Genomic DNA, 25,959 nt, shown 5'->3' with positions numbered 1-25,959 from the left:
AGAGCTGGGAGCAACAAGCAGTCCTACAGCTGTCATCCTTTGCACAGCTAATATAAAAAAAAAAAAAAAATTGTTTGCATTGTGGTATTTTTTTTTTCTGGAAGAATGAAGAAGAGAGCTGATTCAGCCCATACTCGAAGAAAGCTTACTACTTAAAATTTATCAAATTTATCAGTTAACAAACTGCCCTTCTTCCCCAAAATAAATGTCCTTCACCAGCACACAGCTTCAGCATATAGGTAACCTCATGTCATCTGGATTGCTTGAAGACAAGTATGTGGTTTAGCTGGTTTAGGTAACCAGGAGTCTACACCTGCCTAGACCTGGATAAGAGAGATTCCTCTTTTCTCACTAGGAGTAATTTTTATTTTTTTTTAACAGAAAAGTTTGATGACCCATTAGCATGATCTAAACTCGGTATGATGGTGATGAAGCTTCAAGGCATTTAAATGCATTTAGAGGCATGAGCAAGAACAAAACTTGGACAATTTGACCAATTAAAAAACAAAATTCCATGACAATGTTAACTGCTCACCTTATTTTTGCACTTTATTGCAGGGTAGTTAAAAACATATCCCACTTGAACAAGATTCATGGCTTAACCTTTAAAAGTCATTTCAAACTGCCTTGGCAAGACCACAGTATATCTATTGCTAAATCCTCTTCCACTCAGAAGCACAGAGGCACTCAGGAACTCAAGGTTTGCACACAGAGGAATATTTGATACTGCTCAGTCACCACCCAGCTCTGTTCACCCTTCCTCTCTCCACAAGAAGTGTAGAAGCCTCTAGTTCTACACAAACCTCTAGTTCTCACACCTCCCTGTGGAGAACAGACTTCCTCAATCTCACTCCACCTGCCACATTCCAGTCTCACCCAAAGCAGCATGTTAAAACAAATGCTCAGATGCTGCTTTCTTTTCAAACCCACAGGCAACTGAAGTCTCAACAGCACATGAACTGAGACCCCCATCAGCAGAAAATAAAAATGTGTTTCATTCCTAAAATGTACAAGAATAACAGCATCAAGTGCTCCAACATGCCATACTCCTCAAAGAAGATGCTACACTACATGCGGTTGCAGTTTGAATACAAATGCAATCTTACCAGTCATCCCAGAGAACTCTGGAGCCTGAATATACCTTTATTCATGCACTCAGTGATTCTGAAAGCCTGGGTGCCAGCATTAACAGAGTTTGTTTGAAAAGCACTCATCGACCATAGACTAAAACCAAAGTATCTCTACTGTTAGTAGAGAGCTGTGGGGAGAATGGCAGCTGACTAGCTGCTGTGCATTGGCATACAGATGAGAAACTTTCCTCCTCACCACATTCTGGCAGTTCAAGCAATTCAACAAAGAATCATAGCTTCTTTTAAAAGCTGTCTGCCAATGGCTGGCAAGACTGGCAAGCATGTTGAATCAGACTTCAGATCTGCAGATACTGTGAAGCAGTCTGAAGAGATATTGCTCTTCAGAATGCTATTACTTTATTCTATTAGAACTTACAGTCAACTATGAAAAAGCCTCCTGAACAGTACTCATATATTATTGTCTCATTAGCCAAAACACAAGGGCAACCTTGAAAGCGACAAACATGCATGAAAATAAATCACATAAACTCATGAAAAAATACTGTTCAGAGCACAAGGTGCTTCTGACTGATGAAATCACGCGTACATGTAGAGGAAAACGTCAGTTTCATATTTAGATCAGCATGCACAAGTGCGCCTCTCCTCAGAATACCAAGGACATCTGTGAACTACTGAAGCTGACACCAGATTTCACAAGTGTAACCACAACCAGAGAACTGCATGTAATTAGCTTCCTTTCCGTGTGGAACAACTTGAAGATGACACCTCAGACACTTAGCAATACTCCCAAGATTGCATTTCAAAGAGTAACCTGCCTCTGAACAAAGACCAGACACTCCATCAGGCTGGGTTGAGTATACTTCAGAGCTGTAACCCAAGCTCTGTCCTGTGTTCAGTATTTACAAAGTTGTGCACAGTCCATACCCTGCCACAGGTAGATGCACTTGTTGTACCAGAGGTAGCCTTGCATACTTTCACACTAGATTACAGTTAACTAGAGCATAAGATACATTTCACTGTCCCATAAAGTCATTATCTACAATCAGATCGTGTTTTACCAAATCTCCCTAGTAAATTGGCAAAAAACCAAAGTTTTACACAGTTCCAAGGGCAGGGGGGAGTGGAGGGAAATCTTTGCTAACACATCAAACTTTGCAACAGTTACAAGAGCATCCATTAACAAGGCTCTGAACTACCTACAAGACACTTTCGTACTTACCTACAGACAGATGGGTTTTCGTCTTCGTGTCAAACGCACAGACTGCACTTGTCCTTCCACACTCTTCAACACCAGAACAGAAATTTATTTTATAGAGCACCTCTTTATCTGCATCAATTGCTTCCCAAGTGTAACTGAAAAGACAAAAATGCCCATCAGTTGGTATTCAAATGGTCTGAATTGCATCCCATCTAGATACCAGTCCCTGAAATAACCAAGTTAAAGACTAAGAGCACCACTAACTTGAATTCCTATTTATGTTCTATATTTGTAAATGCCAGAAATAATTGCTATTTTGTTGGGACTAAGAGGAGAACAGATTTAACCACTTGTGGAATGTAACATCGAGTCCATTTTTCCCTGTCTTGAACACACAATTATCCATTCTTCCCCATCAAATCTCTGTGAAGGCCACCCTGACTAAGGATCACCACCTGTGATATTTTATCCTTGACAGCCCAATAAATTTTTCACATGACTTTGTCAGGCTGGACACTACTGCACCTTAGTGTTCTGCCCAAGAACAGTGGCAGAAGTGCTAAGTCTAAATGGAATAGATCAGTAACGTCTCCCAGCTTCAGGGTCAAAATTGGGGTTGAGAGTCTGACAGTATTCTGACCAAAAGAGGCTAACAGTGCTTATTAGGGCCTAGCTGCACCTTTAGGCATTACAGGTATGTCAAAAGTTGGACACAAGCAGGGCTATCCTCAAGACACCCAGTGAAAGATCACACTACCTAGCTACAGGCCTATCAGAAAGCCAGCTGTCTAAAAACTGGAAAAGGAACACGAAGCTCAGGTTAAATATAACCAGGAATAAATCCAAGTAACAGCAGCAATGAAATCAAATGCAGCACAGTTCAGAGGCAGAGCAAGGATCCCTTCCCCTCACAGCAGGCAGTATGACTGCAGTGAAATGTGGTCAGTTGCATGACACAGCACTGCTCAGTTTTGAGGCAGGCCCAGGTCATCCAGTTTAGAGCCAGGAGCTCTTTAGACAGCCTGGCTTACTATCAGGGTGCTCTGGCCAAGCTCTGTTAAAAAAGCACAACTCGATAAATGTTTGCTGCCGCCTTGGCTCAACTATCCCTCTTCTGGCACTGGCAGCAGCCTGCACCTTCTGGACACTTGATTTTTGCAACATAACAGATTCCCAGCTGCCTTTCTATTCCAAGTGGAAACTTCAGCAGGATTAATACACATTCATCAACACATCAGAAAACTGAGGACACTACAGGGACTTATTAGGCATTCCTGTTATTTAAAACTCGCACAAAACTTAGTGCACCTATGTGACCCACAGAAGCATTTGGCTTAATGTTCAAATCACAGTTGATAAGAAGCTTCACCCATCAGGTTTGTTTGCCTTAATCTCTAGGGCATATGTGTTGCACCACTCAGCATTATCATACTCCAGATCCCCCCAGGAGGAGAAACCATTCCTGTTCAGTTCTGAACTTCAGTCCTTGGATGAGAAAGGGGCAACAGCAGTTCAGTTACTTTATTTTAAATTTTAAATCCTCTGAGGATTCCTCTCAAACCCAGTGCATCCAATATCTAATCAAAGAGCCAGCAGTAAGATATCACATACTTTTCCATTTTAATTACTGACTCTGGGGCTATTGGATTCCCTGTACTACAGCAGTCATATTCAATTCAGACTGCTGATGGCTGGAACAAGTGAGGGGCAAATACAAGAGCACTCTCTGTGAACTCAAAAAAACAAAGAAAATCTTTATACATTAGCATAATATTATATTTGAGGCTTTATATCCTAATATAAGGCTCAAAAATAACTTGCCAGGTATACCCAGTCATACCCAAAGCATCAATAAAAGTATGTATTCAAGGACTGTGTCTCAATCCTAGACAAATACTTGCCATTATTCTTTCCTCATAAGCAGGCAGACCTGACCTTTTACAATCATACTGATTAGCTCTCTCAGCTAGTCTGTTGCATTTCTGAAGTGGATAAAGACAATATTGATGCAGGAGGATGATGAGAATTTAGCCACAGTACAGAATAACCAAAGTTCAGCAATGGAATAAAGCTTCTCAACACACAAAAAAAAGGAAGTTAGAAGAACCTGACTATCTTCAAAAGCTCTGAAAACAGCAAGAGATGAAAACCAAAGATGCTTTTACATCCAGGAGAAAATGCATTTCAATCCAAACCAAATTTCTTCACAATGAAGTTCCAGAAAGTTAGCATTTCTCAAATTGAGAACTGAAAATTTCTGAAGGGCTTCAGTACTCTATTTTTTTTCACTGGTTTCGAAGATGACAAAAAGGTAACATATAATACTAAGGCACAATGTTTTTGATCAAGCTGGGGTGTTCTTCGGTGTGTTGTTGGTTTTTATAGAGACCTTGCAAGCTAAAATCTGTTTGTGAATGGAACAAGAATTTAAGTCCTTCACACAACAGAATTATCACTCTGAGATTAAGGTTTTGTTTTTCCAGTTCCATGTTATGAAATAGAGGAAATAAGCATCTTCAAGTCAGTTCACCCACAGGCCAGAAGCCAAACAGAAACAAGATGTGCAGCTTACAGAACAGAAGCAAAGCAGCCACTGAAGCCAGACCTTCCCTCTGCCCTCTAAGAGGCCCCTGGACAGGGAAGGTTGAGGAATCCTTCAAAACCGTCTGCACAAAAGAAATATCAAATCCAATGTTCAGTGATGTTCCAAACCACAACTTCAGGGGCACAGAGAAGTGAGCATCTAGTGCAGTTTCAGAGTAGTATTACTTTCATATAGATGTTACAGAGACTTCTATTTTTTCTAATGTGTAGGAGGAGCAAGGTGGGATTTATTCATTGTGATTAACAGCAGCCCAGATGTAGCCTAAGCAGCTGTTCTCACAGAGATGCAAAGTACTTTCACAGTAAAAGCAACAATTATTTCTCACACAAGTAAGACTCCAGGCATTAAATCAGTACCTGGGAATAGTTTCAAGTTGCATGTGCTCTACTTTCCAGTAAGATACAAGCTGACCTCTGTACTGCAATCCATAATGGAAACAATCTGTTGGCAACCACACTGCCCATCCTGACCATGTGAGTCACATGGACTGGCTTCCTCCAGCCTGCTCAGCACTCACCTCCACCAGTGGTGATGCCTGATGTAATCACCTCTTTGCCAGGGCCAGAAGAAGTTATCTTGTTTGAAGGGCTTAAGCTACCCTGCTCCAATGCAGTTGAGCTAGTTTAGGGAGCTGTTATATCAGCACCTTTAAAAAGCAACGGCCACAATGCTGGGGTGGGACATGATGCATCCTCTGATCCAGGGGGCTCAGTGCAGATGCCATCTCACAGATTAAACCATTCACACAGCCATTTCTGGAGCAGTTCAAGGTCAGGGCTCAAACATGCTGTCTGCCCTATATAAAACTGTCAAACAGTTATTTTTGCTGAAACCACAACATGACACTTGTTTTCTGATAAGCCCAACTGCGAGCTATCCCAGAATTAAGGGATGAAACACACACCCACGCCAATCCCCCCAGGGCAGGCTCTCCTGTCTCCTGCCAGCACTGCTGGCCCAAGCACCTGACACAGGCTGGGCCCAGGGACTGTCCTCTCTCCAAATTAACTCAGCAAAAACAACAGGTGCATGTGAATGTGTGTGGAGGGGCACTGAGCCTGGCCAGTTCCCCGTCTGGCTCACGGTGGCTCCTGGCCATGCACCAGCAGCAGGAGGCACAGGAGGAGGCAGGGCCAGCTCAGACCACTGTCAAAAGCAGTTGTGCAAGCAAGGTCCAAACGAGTTATTGGGAATAACCCTGCCTGCAGGTCAGCCTTTTCAGCCACCTAGCACTGTTCTTGAGACACTGAAACAATCATATGAAAAAGAAAATCTACTTTTTGGCAAGCTGCAACATCAAATGAGAGCTCTGTTTTTTTAACAAATCAAAGAAGCAATATGAAAAAATAACATGAGAAAGGGAAAAGCAAGCCTAGGTTACTTTGTGATGAGAAGCTGAGGCACTGAAGTCAAGCAAGGTGTGAAAGGCTAACTCCTGTCACAGCAAGTGCATCCTATGAAAAACACCAATCACTTGTTTTTAAAATTTTAAAGGCTTAATAGTAATAAAATGGTTATAAAAATAGCAATATAATTACAGTAATAATAATTTGGATTAGGACAATATGAGACAATAGAAACAAAGAGTTATGGATGTCTGGGTATGTTTTTCTGGGCAAAATAAGCCCAAAAAAGGACACACGTTAACAATGGATTAACCCTTAAAAACAACAGCTTGTTGCATACTCATACACGATGCATAAATTCCATTCAAACACAGGATTCTGTCTGGTCATCATCAACTTCTTGCTCTTAATCCTAAAGGCATCTTCAGGGCTGAGCAAGGCAGGAAGAATTTCATTTCTTTTGATAAGAGAGCAATAAATTATTTTTTTCTGAAAGATTTAGGTGTCCTGTGGCTGCTATTTCAGCGCAAGTCCTTTCTTTAAAAAAAAAGTATCTTACATAGCATAGTTTCTATTTTAACCTTATGTTATAACCTAAAATTATATTTAACACACAACTTAAGAAAATTAATACAGAATAACTTTCTAACATAACACATATAATACTAATTTTAACATTTGTGAAAAGCCGATCATGAAATACGCATTTTCACAATCCCAATGCCAGAGCCACTTTGAGGCCTGAGTGCTAGGGAACCACTTCAAATCAGCAGAGCTCGAGAGACCACTGCCACCGATCCCCAAGAACAGTTCAAGCTTTTTGGCTCTCCAAGCGTCACCCAAGGGAGGACTGCTGGAGAACAGCGCACCCTGCTCCAAAGGGCTGTAAAGCACAGTCACAGAGAATCATGTGTTCCCTCTCGGGGGAATGCACTGAAATAGCTCATTTTGCTGAGGGGGTGCTGTACAGACGACCTGGCAGAGAGACAAGGCAAGCCACGGCCACAGAGCTGGAAAGCACATCCACATGTGATCATGCAGCCGCACGATTTTGTGCCCAGATGCTTCTCAGCTATTAGAACACTGCAGAGATTAAACGAGTATCCAAAGCTCCTCACCAGCAGTTTCAACCAGCACAATCTCGGGCAGACAAGATCAGGAACAATTTCCAGAATGGCCAATGTAAATTAGAAGCTTGCAGCTCACTTGCCACAGAAATCACTATTAGATGTGACCACCCTTTTCACACGAATGTGTACAGTAAAGAAACCTCTATGTCAAAGCAAGCTCTCCTTACAGAAAATGAGAGCTTGAACAGCACAGAGTACAGCCATCACTATGCCTCAAGAGCTTTTTAATGCATCCCTACCCATGCATAATTCTGCTCTAGCTCACCCGTCCCCTTTTCCAGCTACCACACACACTGTGTCTCTTCAGGCAAGTTTTCTTGTGTGCATCATGCATGAGAGCCTCAGTTACACTACAAGCTCTTCTGCTTTTTGCATCCAGAAGACATTTGGGCTTTCGTGCTGCACTCTAAACCACATCTACTACACCATTTCACAGAATGCTTAAGAAAAGGGGTAGCAACCTGAAGTTTAAGTAAGCAAGAGCTATAGGAGGAGGCTCATGCACTGAGAAATCACACTCTGACACTACAGTGGCAGCTTCCCAGGCACGTGACACACCCATTCACATCGGTATACAAGTCCAGTGATATCTTATTTATGACATCTCCCACTTCAATATGTCAAAGCACTTAATAGAGCTGAATGAGTGCACCCAAAGGTCACCTCTCTGTACTCAGCACGTGCTTCCTCACCAAGGCCAAGCCTGGGCTTTCAAGCAGCACAGATGAGTGCAGTTGTGGTTTCACAACAAAGGCTGAAAAGACAGGGTGTTGAATGAGCAGAAGTGTAGGTACAGTCAGCTGTAGGAGTTGTGTTATCAAAAACTACACATTTAACAGAAAATAGAATTGACTTACAACTCCAAAATCTGGAGTCTGTGTAACAGCAATCCTGTGTTGTACAGCAGTTTGAGATTCCCTTACATCCACTAGTCAAAAAAATCACTGAAATTATGCACCAGCTCCTATCCTTGCAAGGGGGCAAAAACATCCAGTCATTAAATCACTTCTCATCCAGTATAGATTTTCAGGCAAAACAGCTCATAGAGGAGGCACTTTGTATTTGCTGCCCTACCACCCAAAATATATTCTGCTTTTTTTTTTAGAAAGAAAGGAAAATTAGACAACAACTTTTGCAGTGTTATGTAGAAGGTGAACCCAAACTGTCAAGATTTCTTTTGAAGTAGATGGACTTAAATAACATGTCACAAAATTAACTCTGACTCCAGAAGTTTTCCTGCATCGTAACATGAAAAATATAAGGGGAAGAAGAAAAACTGTGAGAGACCAAGCTAGTCAGTAACTTCCTATATCCAACCAGTTCCCTGTACTCCTTCACAGGTACTCATACTGCAGCAATCCTGGAGAAACCTCTACACGGAAGATAAAAAAAAAGAATTCCAACTGCAAGTCACATGACAGCCACAGTCAGCTGTCGGAGCGCACAAGAACAAAGGAGAAAGCACAACAAAATCAGTGACTGAAGCCATGCCATTAGACAAAGTTCCAGGGAATGAAAGCTTTTCTTCTTTCCCGAGACCATCCAAGCATAGCAGCAGTAAGGCTGCACAAAGCAAACAATGAAAAGCTCCAACTCAAGTTTAAGTGGCCTCATGCCGCAGTTCTTGCGCGAAACAGTTTTGACACCTTTCCTCCTCCCTGCAAAACAGCTTTCCTACTCTTACTTAAAGGAGAGCCAGTGCCCCTTCTAACCCCCAGCAATTTCCTTCTTTGCCCACCTTCTGACACTCACACACCAGACACAACGCCTGCTGCAGTTTCAGCAGCCCTATTTCAGCACACAAAGCCCAGGACACTGTTTTCTTAACAGCTGTAAAACAAATAAAAACCTTGCTTTAAGCCAGTACAAAAATAGGTTGGTCAGGGACTTGTCCTGCACACCGACATTGTAACTTCTGGCTGGGAAATCCACCAGCAGTGCGTTTGCATTGCCTGCATCATTCCTCACTTGGTAAAGTTTTTTGGCAACTGTACCCAAGAAGAAACTTCACCACTGAACTCCATGGGGACTTCCCACCTACCAGAGCACAAGTTCTTATTTTTTCTTTTACCCATTATGGATTACTGGACATAAATCCTCCAAAGCAGTTTTTCCCCCACCGTGGCACAACAGCAAATACATGTTTTTGAAGCAGTCCATCTTAAAAGGAAACCTGCTGATTGTGCTATCTACGTGCAAATTATTTCCACTTGCCAGTAACAAAATGAAACCAGCTGAAGTAATTTGCATCCAAAATGAGACTGCGTGTCTCTCCACAGGACTCTCAAATATTCCTCTAGTCATAGAAACACAACAAAGCCAAGAAAAAAAGGAAAAAAAAACCCCAACAACAACAAAAATCACTCATCAGAGCAGCTAAATTCCCTCCAAAAGCTACACAATAGTGCCTCGATTCTGCAATTAGGGTGGTCATCTGACAAAACCACAAAACCAATTTTTGCCACCGTCATGGATTATTCTTGCAAGCTAACCGCCTTTTTTCATCATTTAACAATATAATGTTGTTTATTATATCATATCCCAGATTCTGCCAGGTGGAGAGCCCATTCCCTCCAGCGATCCAAGCTCTGACCTTAGTGCAACATTCACCCTGCTACACTGGTGCCTCCACAGTGATACTGATTGAAATAATGTGTTCTTGTATGTACCCTGCGTATTCTGGCTAAAAAATTAAGAAATTAGGACTGGCAAGATATTGGTGCTATATTAAATTCACGGCTGAAACTGGAGCAGAAAAATGTCAAGACACGAATAATGGTGACATTTCCACGTGCTAAGTTTCCCAAAGCTTTCTCAACTCACCTGTAAGCAACCGAATGGCTCATGGTGATATTCTTAGCAAGAAGCCAACTCGCAAGTGACATCCCTTCCAAACCAACACCACTTTGTTTTTCAGACTAGACCGACCACAGACGCCTTGCACAGCGCAAGCCTACCCATCCTCTCGCCCGCAGGTTTCCTGTATCTGCAGAGCAGAGAGGTCCCGCAGGCAGCGGCCCCTCAGCCGCCCCTCAGGCTCCCGGCTCGGCTGCGCCTCCGCCGCGGACCAGCCTCGGCCTCACGCCCGGGGACCCGGCCGCGCTTCCCCCGGAGACCCCCGGCCTGACCCTTCCCGGGACGGGCGAGCAATAGCCCGGGGACCGTGCCCGCGCTGCCGAGTCCCGGCGCTGCGCTCCGCGGAGGGCAGCAGCGGCACGGGCACCAACATACACCGCCCCCCCTTCCCGTATCCCCGGTACAGCCCTTCCCCAGCCGCCCCATCGCGTCCCGGCGGCCGCCCACCTGCACAGGTCCTGGTAGGAGTCAGGGAGCGCGGCGGCGGCGGCGGGCGGGAGCAGCGCCAGGAGGGCGCCGAGCAGCAGCGAGGCCATGGGCGCCATGGGCCGGGCTGCCCCGGGACGTCAGGCGCCGCCGCCGCCGCGTCATGTGACCGCCGCGCGCCCCCGCCCCGGCCATGTGACCGCCGCCGTGCGCGGGCACGGCGCTCACGTGAGGCGCACCCCCTCCCCCCCGGCTCTGCGGTGGCGCTGGGACACGGCGACATCGGGATACCGTCACACCGGGACATCGCCACACCGGGACACTGCCGCACCGGCACACTGCCGCACCGGCACACCGGCACCCGTGTCCCCAGGGCTGTTGTCTGGCCGGCTAAGTAGCGCAGGGGCCTGGCCGGTGAGGCGCACCGCCAGTGGGTTGCAGTGTCCCGGAGCGAGTCCCGCTGAGGGCAACAAAGGTGAAGGGACCGGAGCAGTTCCTAACAAGGACAGGCTGGGGGAGCTGGGCCTGGAGAAGGGATCTCGTCAGTGTCTGTAAGTGTGTTAAGGGGCAGTGCCGAGAGGGTGTTCCAGGCTCTCCTTGTGGTGCCCAGCAATAGGACAAGAGGCAACGGGCAGAAACTGATTCACAGGAAGATCCCGCTGAACACGAGGAAAAACTTCTTTACTGTGCGGGTAGCCACGCACTGGAACAGGTTGCCCAGAGAGAGTGTGGAGTCTCCCTCCCTGGAGATTCCCTCCCTGGAATCACCTGGACCCAATCCTGTGCCATGTGCTCTGGGGCCAGCCTGCCTGAGGAGGGAGGTTGGGCCAGGTGACCCACTGTGGTCCCTTCTGACCTGAACCACTCTGTGATTCTGTGGCTTGGTGCTTGAATCAAAGAAATGCTTTTTGGGAAACATTAAGTGAGGTTTTAAATAAGTTATTCAAAATGTACAGCGAAGTCTTGTGAGAGATCAGGAGACTAAACCCATTAGGGATGAAGGCTGAGGAGGCAATGACAGTGGTTAGTTGTCTGGCTGCAAGAATTGTTGCTGCAGCAGGGAGGCTGGTGCAGTGTGGAAATTGCCCCCATTTCAGCAGAGGACAGGAGGGGAGGCTTGCACAAGGCAGCAGCAGCCTTGTCAGCAGGAAGTGGAACACACACTGTCCTACCTCCACTGCCTCCTGGCCTGGAGAGAAAAGTGACCCAGCCTGGAGCTTGCATTGTTATCTCCAGGATTTAGCAAATTTTTACTGCAACATAAAGATTCAAAAAAGGGAATTAATTAGTAAATTTTTATGAAAGTCCAGTTAAGAAGAAAAGCACCATTGAGAGATGTAAGAGGCATAAGGGTGGGAGAGAGAAAAAAACCTAAAAGTTACACTCATTAAACAGACAGCTGTATTGTGTGAAGAAATCCTGTTCTCTAATTATGAATACTTTCCAAAAGCCATTTGCACAAAAAAAAAAAAAAAAAAAACCTGAAAAAGGCCTAAAACTGGAATAGTTTTTCTTGTCCCATTCCCTAGCATCCATGAGAATGAGGCAGCACTGAAGATCTGCCTCTCCGGCAGTTCAGTGTGGTTCCAGGCTGCTGTGATCTCCCTTTCCTCTCTTTTCTCTCAGGTACAGCCCAGCTCTCTGGGCTGTAGCATTAGCCCTGCAGCAGGGCAGGCAGCTGCCTGAAGGTGCTGCCCTGGCTGAAAGCTGGCACACTGTTCTGATTGTTTTGTGCAGGTTTGCAGCTGAACCTGTCACCTGACTTGCTAGGCTCACTGCATATCTGCACTAACACCAGCAGCAGCTCCAGAAGGGGCAGAGGAACTGCAGAAAAAGAACTATTAAAAGGGGCTGAGTAAATGCTGCTGTCCTCTACAGTTTTCTACTGCAATATAATGGATTATTGTCAATTCTTTGTCTTTTATTTTAGCCTTCAGTGGATTCCCAAAAGTTCTAAATCTGATTACCCAAGAATCCCTGTTGTCTGCTTTTGACTCCATCCTGTATAGTTTAAAGAGAAGCTTGATGACACCAACTCAAAGGCTCAAAAAGACAGAAGCAGTTGACTAAAAGAATACCAAGTCTGTGAATTTCTGTGGTTATGTTTCTTAAACTTTGCTGCAGTGCTGGCAGGACTGGCATCACTCACTCTACACAGAGCAATGCAAATAGAAAAGACTTGGTGGAAATCCTGTCTCTGCTTACCAAATTGAATTAAAAATATATCAGCCAGGATGTTCACTGCAAACAGCAGAGCAGGCAGACATTCTGTAGCTGCTGATTTTATTGGCTACCCAGGTTTCTGCACATAGGACTTTATGCCTGAAATTTTCTTTGTGTAGATTTAAGTACCTGAGTACCACTGAAGACAATGTGACATCTCCCCTTGTAGCATTAAGAATAGGTATAAATATTGCAGTGTCAGGGCCTGGCAGTGCGGTTAATTTCAGTTATCTGGTAAGAGCTAACTCAAAGTTGTTTACTGACTAAAGAATGAAGAAGTTTAGAGTGGCATTTTCACTCTTTGTACTGCTATGAATGCTCTGTATTTGCACAGGACTTCAGAGCAGTTTCTTTGCATACAGAGGAAAGTATGTGAACAGCTGTCTAGCAAGAAGGAAAGAAATTGAAATACCTGGGGGAAAAATCCCAGTTAGAAAGGAAAAAGGAACAAACCAGAAATTCTTCTTTCATCTGCTGTGCTAATACATAAGCATCAACCTAACAATCAACCAGTGTTGCAACACAGCAAGGGTGCTGCAGAAAGACTGAAATACACATTGTAAGTGCAAATACCTTTAAAATAAAATGAAATAAAAGTTTGCAAGTTCCAATCATGTGACTGTTTCCATTTACTACGTAATTTTTTTAGCCTTTATAATCTGGTGGATACCAGATTGTTCTCTCAAGATTCATGGATTTTTTGCCATGCTTCAAGCTAGCTACATGCAATAGAAATTGTCAGGACCTATGTATCAGTCATTTTTGTATCCTAAACTGTATTTTGCAAATAGCCCATAGGAATATGCCATTCTGAGTATGATTTATAAATAATAAAGTAAATATTTACCTCCCATGCTTAATCTCACTGGCATCTCAGCTAACCATGACAGAGTGTTAAAATATTCTAAAATTATGTAATTGTGTTAATCTTACCTTTTCCTTTCCCTCGGGAGAAGTTCAGCACGATGGCTGCTAGTTATGTGGAGTAAATCCCAATGCACCTGAAAGTCATGCTGCAATATCCATGTTGGGTTTTCAGTAGGTACAGTGTCATGAATAAGTGATGGATACACAGGTCCTCCAGGATTCTTCTTTTCATCTTGCCAGGTGTCAAGTGTCGCATCATTTTTTGTTCTTCTGACCCACAGTCTTGCTTCATGTGGCCACCATCAGCTGTGCAGGTCAGGCTGGCTGAGAGGCAGCTCACTTTTACTGCTCCTGTCTCAGTTCCCTTTAACACTCACATCTGATCTCTAATTTTTTTCAGTAATAGGAACAAAAAAAAATTTCAGCATCCAGAGTTGTTTTTACATTTGATTGTGGAAAATTCCTTACCCTGTGAGGTCTGGACAGTTTCTTTCTATCTGTCTGTAAGCTACATTATGTTGAAGTATTACTTTTATTCTTCATGGAGACTTCACAAGGCTCTTCCGTGGAGCGGTGCAGTTTTTCGGAAAGCACAGATGTGCCACTCTCTGGGTAGTTTCCTTTTCTTTCCTGTTCTCTTGCTTGCTAGTCTATACTTCAGTCTTCTAACATTACTCCCATTGCCATTACTTCTAAATGCTCTGTATTCTTTTTGCTGCTTGTTTCTAATGCTTCCTACTTCTTTCTGTTCTACTTCTACTTTCCTTAGCATTTTTAAAGGCAAGCTCTCGATAAGAGCTACCTTCTGATTTGTTCTGATGAGTTATCCTGCTTTATAACAAAAAAATACCAGTGCCAGATGACCTTGTTTTGCAGACTTAGGTTTAGGCTTCCCAAAGCAGTTAGGGAGATAATTAATGGCATTTCCTAATCTAGATGGTACTGTTCAATGCTACTGTAAAAGAACATCAGCTTTGTCTGAACACTTTGACTTTATGTGAAATCTTTGTCTTGTTGGGAAAGTCCTTACGTGCTGTACTCGATGTTTGCACTGGAAAGGGCCCTGTTTTGTGCTGTGGCTTAGGAGGTTAGTGTTGATAATACAGAGGTGTTTTGGTTATTGCTGAGCAGGGCTCACACAGCATCAAGGTCTTTTCTGCCTCTCACCCCCCCCACACCCACCAGGAGGGCTGGGGGTGCACAGGGTGTTGGGAGGGGACACAGCTGGGACAGCCAAGCCCAAGTGACCACAGGGATGTCCCACACCACACAGCATCGTGCTTGCACGTGGAGCTGGGGGAAGAAGGAAGAAGGGGACATGTTTGGGGTGACGGTGTTTGTCTTCCCTAGTCACTGTTGCACGTGATGAAACTGAGCTTTCCTGGGGATGGCTGAACACCTGCCTGCCTGTGGGAGCAATGAATGAATGCCTTGTTCACTTTGCTTGTGGCATGCCTTATGCTTTCCCTATTAAATTGTCTTCATCTCAGCCTACAAGTTTTCTCACTTGTACCCTTCCAGTTCTCTCCTGAAAGAGAGAGCAAGTGGCTCATGGGGCTTGGTTGCCAGCTGGGTCTAAACCACAGCACTAACCTAGAGCAATGCCTGAAGCTGGAAACAGCTGTGGATCCCTGTCTGGAAGAAGTGCAAGCTGGTACAAGATGTGTAAAAACCACATTTTTACAATGGCAGAAACCTGCAGATGTCTTGTGCAGAGCTGAAGTGAAAAAAAGAATGATCTGCAAGTCTTACTGCTTCATCATATTTTATTTTTATTGTAAGACAATAGGCAACATTTCTTTTTCTAGTTCAGTAGTTATTTCACCTAATTCAGTAGTATTATGTAAGAAAATATGTTGTCATCTCTTCCTTCTTGATTGTTACAAGGTAGCTGATAAATTTCTGGTTTGCTGTATTTTTCCTGGTTCTTTGTAATGGGAAATTTCAAAGAAAAACAAATTCTTCTTTCCCATGTAGCTGAAGGGCACTGAAATCAAAATGCTATTTTCAGCATCACACTTAAAAATAACAAACTTCATACACAGCAGAGAAATTTAAAAATTTGTTTCATTTAAAGAATCCAGGCTCAATCTATATTTTCTTTCTTCCTAGTCCTCTAAGGGGTAAAGAACTGAGCAATAAATTTCTTGCATAATATGATATTTGTGAAGGACTAAAATATGTGGTATACTGTATTCGGGTGATTTTTCTATCACCCTGCCTTGCTAGAATTTATTGATATATTCTGATGATACATTTATATATTCTGTCCATGCATATATATTTGTTTTTATAGCCACATTCATAAATAGGTTTAGGCCAGTATTAAACTCCTTCTAGGCATGCATTTTATTTCCATTACATTTGTCTGTAAAACATTTTAAGATATCTGAAGTAGAAGAAAGAAGTTTATGTATTAATTTACTTAGAAGAAAAGTAACAGTCTAGGTTTTTTTAATAATAGATACCACATTGCCCTAGATGTTTTATATTCACAAGTTGCTAAAGGAGATAGGGTAGAGAAAAATAAGTATCAGTGTATGCATGAAGGCTCAGGTAAGCCATCACAGTACTGAATAAATGGTTCAATTAGAGATTCACATTAGAACATTAGAACCAGTTGCATGTGTGGACCACAAGACAAGAAGGAGATCTCCACACTGCACAGTTTTGGATCTGTAATATTGCCATCTGAATCCCTGCAGTAATCCAGATTTTTCTTGCCTTTTTCAGTCAGAGCCAGAGTAAAATGAACAGAAAGTGTACAAATATGATAGTGAATGTGCTAAGAAATATGCATAGATAGACATGGAATGACAACTGTCTTGAAGAGTTTTCTGGCATATTTTCATGTACTGACATGACATTTAAAGATATGATAAATGTTACAGTGGGGAAGAAAATCTTTTGGTTCACCCTTATGGAAGTGAGGTGAAGTGAATAAATACTGTAGTGGACAAATTGCTAGTAATAAATACTGATATTGTCAGACAGTTATTGCCTCAGCAGCTGAAATAAAGTAATATTAGGAAATGCCATGTGTGTTCTCATCCAAAATAGGATAGAAGGTTTGTCCCACACAAGAGAGAAAATCGTTTTCTCTATATACTATTTGTCTTAACTTACCTTCTCAATGCTCTAATGTGTGCTCGAGCCTCAGAGGCTGCTCTCTGAAACAGGTGTTGGAGCTTTTTCATGAGCTAGCAGTAATTTGTCTTTGAAGCCTTCAATAAAACTAGTTGGAGGATTTTCTGTCTTTTCTCTCTTGCTGCTCCACACAAAGCAATAATGAGGAGACTGAAACTGTTTGATGATGGGCAGTGATGCTGAAAGCTTGTTGAGTCCCTTGGGCAGTGTTTTGTTATCCCAGAGCAGGGACATGATGTCATGAGCATGGCCAAGAGAAGAACGTGATAGCTGCACTGACTCTGAATAGACAGGATAGGAGGCATCAAATCTCTGCAGGATTTTACAAGCCTGATGTGAATAATGAAACTGGAGGGAGGTATGAGTGGAGTGCACAGTAGGAAGCTCAGGGTGAATAGATAGCTGAGAGATGCAGGGCATGTCTCTCACTGTGTCTGCCCAAGGAGTTAAAATAGCTGTGCTGTTGTAGCCTTGAAGTCTCCTGCCACAGGGATTAAACAAGGGAGAACCCACAGGATGGCACATGCAGTGGCTGAATGGTGCTTTGGGAGGTGGCATCAAATCCAGACACAAGAGTACAGAGAAAAGTTTCTCCACATTAAATGGTGCTAAGAAAGAGAGGCCAGTGTTGTACTGAAATGCTATATGTGCTGACAGATAAATGAACCAAAAGAGAGGTGACAATATAAAGAATATAGTTATTGAGCAGAGCTATATTTACAGAGGACCTCAGCCAGGCCAAGGTTAGCAATAGAGATGATGTTTACTGTTCAGACACTGGTCTGACAGGCTCAGCCTGTCCCCTGGCTAAGGACAGGTCCATTCCAGGCCATGCCCAGGGAAAGGAAAAAAAATTAGCCAAAACACAAATTACTGATTGTATATATTTAATTTCACAAAATAATTACATTTTGCTGTAGTATATAATTGAGTATAGTCATTGAGCTTAGCATATGTGGTCATCTGAAATACTTGACTTGTAACAAAGAGAACTTTTTTCCTATAAATAATATAAAAAGTTATATCTGAAACACATATATCAATCTTTGAGTTCAAAAATCCAGACAGACCAAAGACAACATGAAACATAAAGCACCCTCCTCTAATGTGTTAAGCAAATGGAGTTTTTGTTCTAAGACAGAACAGTGATACCAAGGTGTTCACTCCATCTCCTGCACGAAGCTGTTAAATTTTACGTCTCTTTGAACACTATACCTAAAAATGCTGATTCTATGAATATTTTAATTTATTCTTTACCTCAAAACACGGTTAACTTTTATCATTATAATTGTTATCTATTTGCTATAATGTCCACTTTTCTAGAGCCATATATTTTATAAAGCGAATTCTTAACAGGAGAAATAAATAATTAAAAGTTACTCCAATTCCAGAGATGCTTTGTGTCCAGAGGGAAGAAAAACGTGTGCTCTAAGAGAAAAAAATTAGTTGCTTTGTATTGCATCTTGCTTAGTGGGGTTAGAATGATGGAATCCAAGTAAGAATTTAATTCTCCAATTCCTGAAGACAATCCTTCAGAATAAACATGAAATACTTCTGTGAAAGTGTTGAAGACATAAAAAACTCATATGGCTTCCATGGAGGTCAGATGTTTTTGTTGAAGAGAAATCCATTGAAAGGTACCAAGTGTAAAGATTTCTAGAGCAAAGTGTTTCTGAGCTGGTAACTGCTGAAGGCTTGGAGAGGATGAGAATGAAGAATGATATGGGTTTGCTCTGTTCCTTCTCCTCTGTAGGCATCTGCTTGTGAACACTGCTGGACATAGGACTTGGGGCCAGATGGATACAGCCACAGCCACTGCCTCCCATTTCCTACCCTTCATATCTCTGAAACAACTGAAGCAAGGACTCTAGAAATACTTAACTAAGCCAGCAGCAGGTCTAGTCTTGTGTATTTAATGAGGCAAGAGTCCAGTTTGGAGAAAAAATAGGTTGCAATAATATAATTAAAAATGGAATGTTATATGCAAGGAAGAAGTGTTAGAATCATGCAGGCTATCTCAGTACCTCTAATCTGAATTCAAAGTTTTGCACCTGTAATACTTTTGTTTGAATGTGGATCCTAATGCTTCATCTTTTAGGCTTGTGTGAATCAACTGGAAAATAAATTAATTCCATGTGGACATCGCACAAGTGCCTGGGCAACCAAATAGAAGGCAAACTTGCTTTCCATTTGGGTGGGTAGCTAGAAACCCTGTGTAGTGGATTTTAATGAATTATTTCTGCATGGAGTTGGGAAGAGAAGCAGCAGGCACACAAATGGCAAGGCAGCCATTTGTACGGTGTGAGCTACACACAAGCTCACGCTGACTTTCTGCTTTGCCTTGACCTGGTACCTTCTGAGAGTATCTTCTGCTGGCCACGACCATCACTGCAACATCTGCTCATAAAACCCAGTGTGTGGGTCGTGCTCTCCCTGAGACTGGCACTGCAGGAGGACTTGAGAAGGAAGAATCTCACTGAGGGGAGCCAGACAATCTATCTAGGGTTTTTGGAGGACCCTGCAAAGGAGCCATCCCTCTTACCCTCACTCCACAAAGTGACCTGAGGCATTTTACCAGGGAATGCTGTAGACTTATGGATTGTTCTCATGCTGAGAAAGGGAGGTTTGTTGTTTGCAACAACCAGTACAACTGGGAAGCATTTCGGCTTCCCTTAGAGGATCTCCCAGGGTATGCTTCAGCCTAGAAGTAAACTGGGCAATATCATGTTCCTCACCTCTCCACCCTTGTTGTCACAAGGACTGTTCACAAAGTCCTTAACTCACAACTCTGTGAGTTATAGAGGACAGCTGCTGCATAAACTCATCACATCATTTTGGGCCTGAAACAGCAGCCTGCCCCATATCATCCTCTGCACCCAGGGAGTAGCTACAAGAACAAAAACTCTTCTGTGTCTAGGGAAGAGAGTTTTCTCCTTGTATTTCTAGTCACACTTTTACAGCCCACAACATTCATTAGTATCAATTTGATCAGAAGCCTGGTAAAGAGCATTTTAACAAAGCAAGCTGTATACTGGACATTACTTTCCTGAATAATTCCTTGTCTTGGCAGCACAGCAAAATTACATCCTTATTATCCCAGACATTACAAGAGATAACCAAGAGATAGTTGCTGTTCTAAAGTGCCTGTAGTGCAAAAGTGAAAGCACAACACTGGAGGCAAAATAATACAACTCTCATTTTATAGGTAGGAAAGAGTGGCACAGAAAAATTAGATGCCAATACTGCATTAAAATAGAGCCCATATCTCTAAGCTCCATCGATAGTACTTGACCCTCAAGACAACCCTTCCTGTTCTGCACCACTAAAAAGTGCTAAAACCATCTGATTTGTACAGTGGTATTTCAATCTCTCCCACAGTTGCAAATAATTTTTAAAGATGCAAACTGGTGGGGAATCACATCCTTGTTGTGCAACAAATTGTCACATTTTCCATGTCTTGTGTTTTGGTTTTTTTAAATCATGGAATCATGTGCTTATTAGTTCCCCTTGTACTGCAGCCTGTCTGCACGGAGAACAGTCACCAGGTGCTATGATAAAGAAGAAAGAACATCCCTAAGTTATTTTTATCTATCCACTGGGAAATATTAGTAATTTTTCAACTGTTAGTTATTCATTCTTATTTGTCCTTCTGCATGTGCATCTCATGCTGAATGTTAATTTTTGTTGCTTTGTGAACTGATCTATGAACCCTTGTCCAAAATCTGAAACATTTGGAGGCATGGCCAGGTGAAAAGGGGTAATAAGCTAAAAGCTAGAGCACTATTCAGCTCACAAGCATCCCCATTGCCCTGCTGCACATTATTGCCTCTTCAGATCCACTGCCCTGGCTGCATGCATGGTGATCCTTAACCCAAGCCTGTTGTAATAATCTGGATATGTTTAAGCACTGGAAATCATGTGCCTTACCTCACCTGAATCACTCTGAGAGAACTGGGTTGCATGTGTGGTTACAGCAGAAGCATGTGTTGAAGATGCTTCCTGCAATGCTGCCCCTGTCTCTGGTTCTCTGTGTGATTATTTTGAGGCAAGGGTAGGGAACAGCTTTGAAGGAAAGTCTGGGGTTTTTTGGTGGGGGCTTGATCTATCCTAGTATTTAAGTTTATGGCATTTATCAGTGTTGAAAAATTTCCCTGCAGTCCCCCAGCCCTCAGCAGCTGCGTGCACACGCATGACACATGTATGTGGATATCAAACCCGCTTTCCCCCTGGCCCTCCCTCACAAGGTGTCCACAGACCTCCTTGCCCTCTCCTGCACTCCCCATCAACAATGGGATGCAGCTCAGCTGATGTGTCTTTCCAGCAGCACAGTAGATCTCTGCCCTAAGAGAGAAGCAGACTCCACTCATCTACTGCTGGAACCAGTAGAGGTGATAGGCCTGGGACTGGAGTTTCAAAGACAAAAACTGGAACAGGGGGAGGGGCTGTCATAGGTAAAGCTTTTGATGGAGTAAGGGACTCAAGCAGATGTAGGAGTAACCTCTTCCTTCTCCCAAGCCTTCTACAATGACACAATTCAATGCTTTAATGTAAGGAGGAAAGGGCATTTGTAGAAAGGACATTTATCCTTCTGAGATCTCCTTTCTGCATGAATTCCCACCCAATCCTCTGTCTAAACCTACAGTCTTCCTTATTCCAGGACTGGCAGTCTTTCAACAAAGGAGGGGTGGGTTGTATTTTTCTTTCCCCTGTTAGCTATTAAGTGTGCCAATGGAAACTTGGCGGGAAGCTGAAGATGCTGCTTTTGCTTGTGGGGGGAGATCTCAGTTCCTGCTGAATTTGTGAACTGGCTCCATGGGGGCCAGAAGCAAATGTGTGTCTCTTTAAATGTGCCACTGTGCTCTGACTGACAAAATCTGCCATGTTCTTTGTGATAAAGCTCATCTGGCCCCATCATACCTTTCCTATTGCCCTCTGCACTCTGCAGCTTGGCTATAGTTGGGCAAGTGACCCTGGGAATTAAAGTCCACAAAATAACAGCCCCAGTACCCTGGCGTACAACAGAAGGAAGCAGGCAGCTGGAAAAGTGTGGCTGGTGTATAGCTCCTGTCATTCATTGTGTAAGGCACCTTTCTTTTTTCTGTTTTTCCAAAACCGGTTGTTATAAAACAGAGAGGCCACACAGGGGACAAATATTCTCCAAAGAGATAAAAACTAAGTATGTGCCTGAGACAGCAAATGTTGGGACTGACTTTCTCATAGACTCCTTGAATATCTAAACCTACAGGAATGCTGACATTTTGGGGATAAGCCCGCCCCACCCTTCATAATTAGGGCAAAATCCCTCTGTGAGTTGGCAACATCCCTGTGTTGCCAGATAATCCTATGTGTCAAGTACCGAATTATCCAAGGACCCAGAGACATCTCGGTGTCAGTAGGAATTCTGCAACATATACTTTGAAAACAAATTCTGAAGTTTAACAACAGATTAAATAGGCCTTTTAACATATACTTAAATGTCTTGCTAGATCAAAGTTGCACCGTATGTGCATTGCTATGTATGGGGACTTACTGTCATACGTGGATTTCTTCCTCTGTTTCCCCCAGGGAGCAGCTCTTTTGCGCACTTAAACAAGCTGGAAACAGTTGAAATTAAATCCCAGTATGTAATGTGAATCCTGTGTTTAGTGGGTTTGACTTTTAAAAATGCGAACACACACAGGCCCTGATGACTTCAATAGCATTTATGGGTGCTCGGTGATTTTATAAATGTCACACTATTTATAACATATTTCTGTGTCCTTTTTTAATATTCTCTGTTGGCCTATCCATTTTTCACTGTGGTATCTTTGATTGGTATGGTCACATTAGGATGTAGCATGTATTTGAATAATTAAGAAAATACAAATTAAAAAAAAAAACAACAAATAAAAGTTATCTTTATTCTAGTCCCTGTTTTTCCATTGCTCAACCACCAAAGATAACAACACCATTTCACCTTTGCTTTTTACATTCTATGAAAAATGCTTTTCGTTTTGCAGAGGCTTAATAAACATTCCAAGTCCAATTATTTGCCCCTACAGTTTCCCCCCTAAGCTTTAGAAAATTGTTTCGGCTATATCCAAACTCATGCCCACTTCTTGGCTTCTTGGCCGCAAGCCATCAGTGAGAGCTCTGCTGAGAACCACTTTGAGGCTCTCCTTGAACCTCTTCTTCTTGCTGCTTCCTACAAAGAAGTAAACCAGGGGGTTGATGCTACTGTTAACGGTGGACAGAACAATGGTGACATGGTTCTGCTGGCTGAGCAAAGATGACCAGTGGTGGTAATTCAGAAGATACAGCAGCCTCATAGGCATGGCAAAGATGAGGAAGACAATGACTGTGGCCACAATGATGATGTAGAGCTTTGACGAATGAGGTCTCAGGGAGTTACGGCGAATCCTGATAACCAAGATCAGGCTGGACAGAATCATTAGAGGAATGAAGATCATGAAAGTCAGGATCCACGTGAAGATGAGCAGTGCTTGGCAATGGTTGCCGTCGTCGAATTGTTCCTTGGTTGAATCATCTTTGCATGTTAAATATTCGGCCACTGTCATGAAAAAAGACAGAGTCCACAGAATGGCGCACACGATTGCCGATTGGTGCTGTGACCGGTGGCATCGGTACCAGATGGGGTAAACAATAGACAGACACCTCTCAATACTGATGGCTGTCAGGAGATAGAGACCAGTATTATAGCCAAGAAGGAAGACAATAGATAGTGTGGTGGTTACATAATAGTAAAAAACCGTATGCGAATCCAAAACCAGCAATGTACTCAATTGACAGAATAAACGTACAAAGCAGTAAGGAGATATCAGCAATGGACAAGTGTGTGATGTACGCAGTGAATGGGTTTCTTTTGATCTGGAAGCAGAGGCACCAGAGGACAATTCCATTTTCACAAAAACCCAGGAAGGAGATGATCATAATTACCCAAAGTGGGGTCAATATCTCCCAGACCCTTTCCTGTGTAGAAATGTTTCTGTGCATTGAGATGTTCTCTGTGCCTTCGCTGGGATGAAACGTTATGTTTGACTCATCCATGGGGAAAGCTCAAGTTTGGATAGCACAGCTCTTCCTTCTGTAAATATGTATAAAAATATACTGTGAGCATTGTGTGCTCCTCCCCTCCCCCTTTTCCTTCTGTTTCGTGGACCCTCAACTTCTGGTCTTACATGAAGGCCTTGAGAAAAGGCACACCAGCTTTGATACACTGATGCTAGCTAAAACCCAACTAGAACTGCTCTTGGCAATGTTAAAGGTCACTAAGCCCATCATGCTAGCAGAAATCCTGAGCTGCCTTCTCCAAGGGGCTCAGTCTGTGAGTGCTAAACCACAGCTAAAGAGAGTCTCTTAAAGAGCTCTTAGACAAGAAATGTCCCCATCACATTGCACAGTTTCATTATATAGTCATGACAAATGGCATCGGTAGCTCTTGTTAGAGCCCTAGATTGTTCCCAGAGAGGTCTTTTCAGTTCCTATTGAAGTTAATGGCATTTATTTTAAGTTAAACTTATGCATTTCAGGTGAACTTGGCTCATAGGTTTTTTGGCTTAAAAAAAAAAAACATTGATACCAACATCAGTTTTCCAGAAAGGGATTTAATTAAGTAAAAATAATTTGTGGTTATTCAGCATTGTATTTCCTCCAAGTACAGAGGTGTGGAGGGGAAGGCAAAATGGTACTGTTTTGAGAGAGCAATTTCTTACCTGCTTTAAGTGCTATTTATCACAGCATAACATAATTTAAACATGTTCACACACTCTAAACACTTAACATGACTACAGATATCTTGCAAACATTATCCATCTAACCCATCACAAGGAGATGTTGTTCATCACTTCGTGTTCATCATCATCATCATCACCACAATCTGTTCAGGTTCCCTGCCATTGTTATAATGGTTTTAACTGTTGTTTTGCTGAGTTATGGGGTAACTTCTCCTTTTATCTCATAACAGAGAGTTGGTACCATTGGCTTCTGCTGATTTTCATACAAATATTTCATACCCCACTCCCTATTAACTTCCCAGCTGCCCTGTGATGATGCAGTCACATTCAGGACACTTTTGGATTTATTGATGTTAACAGGGACTGTTGACAATAAAGCTTGCCTAGCTGACTTGGTTCATCCAGATAAGTTACCTTGTTCATTAACATGCCACAATAAGAATTTACCCATACTGTCAAGTAGTTAAGAACATCAAATGCAAGGTAAAGAAGGTTTTACTGGAGCAATGATTATTTAAAGAGAGACATTCACCCCAGTCACAGTTTTTCTCTCATGACCCTTGCATTTCCTGATTTTAAAACAGCTCCTTAAGACAAAGATACCACAGTCTAAGAATGAGCATTCTGTAAACAACCTGGGAAGCCTCAGGCCTTGCTGGCATTTAAGCCTGTGCAAAACCATTAATGATGATCCCACCTGTATGCTGACCATGCCACCACCCGAGACAGTTGAAGGCAACAAACAACATAGCTGGAGATGTGGTAGGGGAGAGTGAATGCAACAAGTAAATGCAGTGACCAGAATGAGTGGCAAGCGTCCCAAAAGCAGTGCTGTGCAAAAATTGCAGAGGAAAGGTGCTCAAACTGGAAGTCCAGTAAAGGTTATCAGTAAAAAAAAGGAGAGGAGAATCTACTTCGAGAGTTAAAACAAATAGGAAAGGAAAAAAGAGAATTAAAATACTCAAGTATGAAAAAGCAACAGAGTATGAAAATATTCAAGCAAGTTCTGGATTTGTATCACTGTAGGAAAGGAGTTTTCTCTCTGGAGAGTAAAACAAAGAGGAAAACGTTCTTGACTTACTAAGGTCATTCCCACATGACAGCATTCAGAGATGAGGATGGAAAGAATCCTCTTCTTCCAGATACATCCATGGTTTGTCCAGATTTCCCTGAGGCTGTTGAAGAACTTCCTTGAAGAAGCTGAAGTTCACCTTCTCCAACCATTTGCCTTTGGTAAGAGGGGGAGCAAACAGTGACTCTGACCATGACTCAAAAAGAAGTGTGCAGTCCTCCCATTGCTCCAAAAGTCTGGGGCACGCCAAATAAAAGGTCCCAGG

The 25,959-nt window shown here is 42.8% G+C and overlaps 2 protein-coding genes across 2 annotated transcripts in view; both read right to left on the bottom strand.

The window, feature by feature from the left end:
• IGF2R (insulin like growth factor 2 receptor) overlaps nt 1-10,790 on the bottom strand; it is a 56,273-nt gene extending 45,483 nt beyond the window's left edge. The window contains exons 1-2 of the mRNA XM_058020001.1: nt 10,674-10,790; nt 2,311-2,444 (exon numbers count right to left, since the gene is read on the bottom strand). Of these exons, the coding sequence (XP_057875984.1) occupies nt 2,311-2,444; nt 10,674-10,771 (232 nt within the window). The 5' untranslated portion in view covers nt 10,772-10,790. The remainder of the gene's footprint in view (nt 1-2,310; nt 2,445-10,673) is intronic.
• Nucleotides 10,791-22,945: 12,155 nt separating this feature from the next.
• Nucleotides 22,946-23,936, bottom strand: MAS1 (MAS1 proto-oncogene, G protein-coupled receptor). The gene is given in 2 exon segments (XM_058021367.1): nt 22,946-23,635; nt 23,637-23,936. Coding segments are annotated over 2 exon segments (990 nt in total).
• Between the last annotated feature and the right edge of the window lie 2,023 nt (nt 23,937-25,959).

Source organism: Melospiza georgiana, chromosome 3, assembly GCF_028018845.1.
Source record: "Melospiza georgiana isolate bMelGeo1 chromosome 3, bMelGeo1.pri, whole genome shotgun sequence".
Taxonomy (NCBI): Eukaryota; Metazoa; Chordata; class Aves; order Passeriformes; family Passerellidae; genus Melospiza; species Melospiza georgiana.
The sequence above is the reverse complement of the archived record's forward strand: the minus strand, read 5'-3'. Positions and strand labels throughout refer to the sequence as shown.